The sequence below is a fragment of the Rhinichthys klamathensis genome, unplaced genomic scaffold, assembly GCF_029890125.1.
Source record: "Rhinichthys klamathensis goyatoka isolate OS25496 unplaced genomic scaffold, OSU_Roscu_1.1 h1tg000011l_1, whole genome shotgun sequence".
Classification (NCBI taxonomy): domain Eukaryota; kingdom Metazoa; phylum Chordata; class Actinopteri; order Cypriniformes; family Leuciscidae; genus Rhinichthys; species Rhinichthys klamathensis.
The window spans coordinates 13,183,765-13,187,145 of record NW_026606564.1 but is presented as its reverse complement, the minus strand read 5'-3'; the positions used below and the strand labels follow the sequence as shown (position 1 = coordinate 13,187,145).

The 3,381-nt window shown below is 46.5% G+C and overlaps 1 protein-coding gene across 1 annotated transcript; it reads right to left on the bottom strand.

The window, feature by feature from the left end:
• Positions 1 to 555: 555 nt before the first annotated feature.
• On the bottom strand, positions 556 to 2,739 carry foxc1a (forkhead box C1a). Its single transcript, XM_056265614.1, has one exon. It carries the CDS (start codon positions 2,476 to 2,478, stop codon positions 1,036 to 1,038), a length of 1,443 nt encoding a protein of 480 aa, XP_056121589.1. The 5' UTR covers positions 2,479 to 2,739; the 3' UTR covers positions 556 to 1,035.
• Between the last annotated feature and the right edge of the window lie 642 nt (positions 2,740 to 3,381).

Sequence of the window (3,381 nt, the reverse complement as noted above, 5' to 3'; positions counted from 1 at the left end):
CAATAATAAGATGATACGCCTGAATTCCACTTGACTTTTTCATAGGAGTTAAAAAAATTTTTTAAATCACGAGATATTTTATTTGATATTTTATATTCAATATATTTATTAAGTATATAAATAAAAATGTTGCTACATTTTATGGAAAACTGAAAACACTGAAAAATGTTGTAATTGTAAAATGACTAAAAACCTAGACATAAATATAGCTCAAATTAGTTTTAAAAGCATATATCGGAACTAATGAATGAATATTTAGCATTTCATAATTCCCTTAAATGCTGAAATAGGGTTAATTTGTATTATTGTGCTTGTGATTATTTTGATATAAATCAATGTGTGTAATCAAAGTATATTCATTTCAAAATGTACATTTAGAGGCATTTTAAGATTATGCGGAGGTTCGGATCAAACAACACTCAACTGTGCCACAGTAACGCCAGTAAAATTGAAAATACGCATATTTGGATCATTTATGTGTGTGATTGGCATTATTGTTACTCTCTGCTAGCACACAGTTCTGTTCAGGGCTTTAAGAAATCAGGCGAAGCCTAATTTTAACTCAAATAGCATGACAATTTATTAAACAAACAATGCAGTTAATTCCTTCAGAATACTTTTTCAACAAAAGGAGATAGTTTGAAAGAATATGGCGTAATACATGTTCCGTTCCTTGTTATAATGGAACATTTGGACAATGAATGCAGTTCAAATTAGAAACACTTTTTTTCGGTGTTTGGTCCATAATATCCGGCTACACTTTAGAAATAAATTACTATATGCAATTTACACGTAATAACAAGTCCATAAACGTCTGACGCATTTCAACACAGCCCAGCATATAGCTCACAAAAACGAAGAAGACTTACGTGTTATTCGAAGTAACACTGTCCTTAACAAACCAACATCAAGTGTTTGTGTTCTGTTTCTGTTCAGTCCATCACGGGTAAATATCAGCGTCTCTCGGTTTTGACGAAAAAGGGGGGAAATCAAGAACAACGACAGAAAGAAGAAGCTCGAAAAACACTTGTTTGGTCAAAACTTGCTGCAGTCATACACGAAAGCCCCAGGCGTGCGGTATATGGGCTGACTTGGGGGAAACGACATTTGACAGCTGTTATTCCCGTTCACCGGTGAGTTATTCAGACCGATTCTCTGCGACTCAAACATCTCTCGAACCGAGTGAAAGTTCTGCTGCTGCGCCGGGTACGTCGCGCCTAGATGGCCAATGTCTCCGGCCTGGTTCAGGTACCATGAGGCGAGGCGCCCTTGGTGCGGATGGTGGCCCTCCTGGGCCGAGCTGAGATTCCCGTGGCCTAAGGACGACGTGGTGGTCGTGATCGAGTAATCGGGCAGAGTTTCGTCCACGGTGGTGGTGGCCGCCAAGTGGCCCGAGCGATCTCCGCCCGCATACAAGCTCATGGCCTGCATGTTGCAATGGTAGGTGGCGTTGGAGGTAGTGGAGATCGAGTTCTGGCTGCAGGGCGAGCTGTACACGGACGTCTGGTTGGGAGAGTAGTTTAGGGACAGCGTGGGGGTTATACCTGTCCGCGAGGAGGCCACGAGAGACGGGGTGAGCTCGCCGGAGCTGTGAGGCGAGCCGCGGAGGGAGGTCATGATGTTGTCCACGCTGAAGCCCTGCGCAGGGGCCTGGCCCTGGCCCTGGTGGTGGTGCTGTTCCCCGGCGCTGTCCAGGCTGAGAGAGCGGGTGGACGGGATGCTGTGCGGGCTGCCGCTCGACATGCTGCTGCTGCTGTCGGGGCTCTCAATCTTGGGAACGGTGCTGAGCGTGGGCGAAACGGCCTGCGGAGGCGTGGACGTGCCGTTCTCGGTTTTAATGTCCTGAATGCGCACGGGCACTGACTGTTCCTGGTCGCGGCCCTGTTGCGGCTGTTGCTGCTGCTGCTGGCGGGACGGTGGTTCTTTAACATTTCGGTCGTCCTTATCCTTCACAGCGTCTTTCTTTTTAAAACGCCGTCGTCGCCTCAAAAAGCTGCCGTTCTCAAACATGTTATACGAGTCCGGGTCGAGGGTCCAGTAGCTGCCTTTGCCAGGTTTTTTGTCATCGCGCGGCACTTTGACAAAGCACTCGTTCAGGGACAGGTTGTGTCGGATACTGTTCTGCCAGCCCTGCTTGTTGTCCCTGTAAAAGGGAAAGCGCTCCATAATAAACTGATAAATACCGTTAAGGGTCACCTTCTTGTCCGGGGAGTTCTGGATGGCCATAGTGATGAGCGCAATGTAACTGTACGGTGGTTTGACCATATCCTTGGGCTGCGGCTGCGGCGTGTACGGTCCATAAGCCCTCGCCATGCTGGCGGGGTACTGGTCGTGGGCCGCGTGAGAGTACATGCTCATGGGGGCTGGCATCCCGGTGTACCCCCCTCCGGCGGCGGCCCGGTAATAACTCTGGTCGCTGCTGATGTACGGCACAACTCCCAGCGAGTTGGGACTGGAGACGGAATAGCGCGCCTGCATGACTTCTCTCCAAACGGTGCTGGCGAAGAACAGACGTCAAGAAGTCTGAAGCAATCCACAAATCCCCTTGAAATGCGCCTCCTCTGAAACTGGGAAGGCAGTCCACCCGAGAGAGTCCACCGTATTTACAAAATGTGACTGTCGGACCGGGTGTTGATCAGACTCGCGTACTTGCCACCTCTTTCTGTCGGAGCGCGCATTGGAAAACTTCTGAACACTAAGCATCGGTCACTACATAATACTTTTGCGCACTTCAATTCTTTTCCCCCTTTTGCTGCCAGTAAGACTCCTCCCAACAACATCTAAGCTGTCCAATGGGAGGTCGGGCCGTGCAAAGCGAGCGGCCACACACAAGGTTGAAGAAAAACGAGAGGTGTTGGGACGTCCCAGCCCACCCTTGCCAAACACACACTTCTCCAGACCTTAAAGAACCGTATACTCTCCGCAAAACTAGCGCAGATACACATCAAATCGAAAATACTTTAATAAAGAGATTATAATACAACATTCGAAATGTGTGTTCATTAATAACACCTATAATCGAATGCTATAAATAATAAAATAACTTCTTTTTTATCACTGATTCTTCACACCCTTTTCGTTATCATGGATTAGTCGATTAATTAATTTATACATACATATTTAAAACAAACTTGGATCCGGCCGTATTAGTGCAAACATGTGGTATTAATGAATTGTAATGATTTGTATTTCGCACCAGCTCGTGAAGCCCATTACAAGGTTTCGGAGAGCATTTGTTTTCAAATAATCAATATGGGAATTAGTGCAAATAATCTCCGGTTGGAGGCTTCCTGCATGTTTAAATCGCAATGCCAGTTCTTTATTAACACTGGCTGTTAGTGAACGGTCTCAATCAACACTGGTGCGCGGATCAAAGCTCGT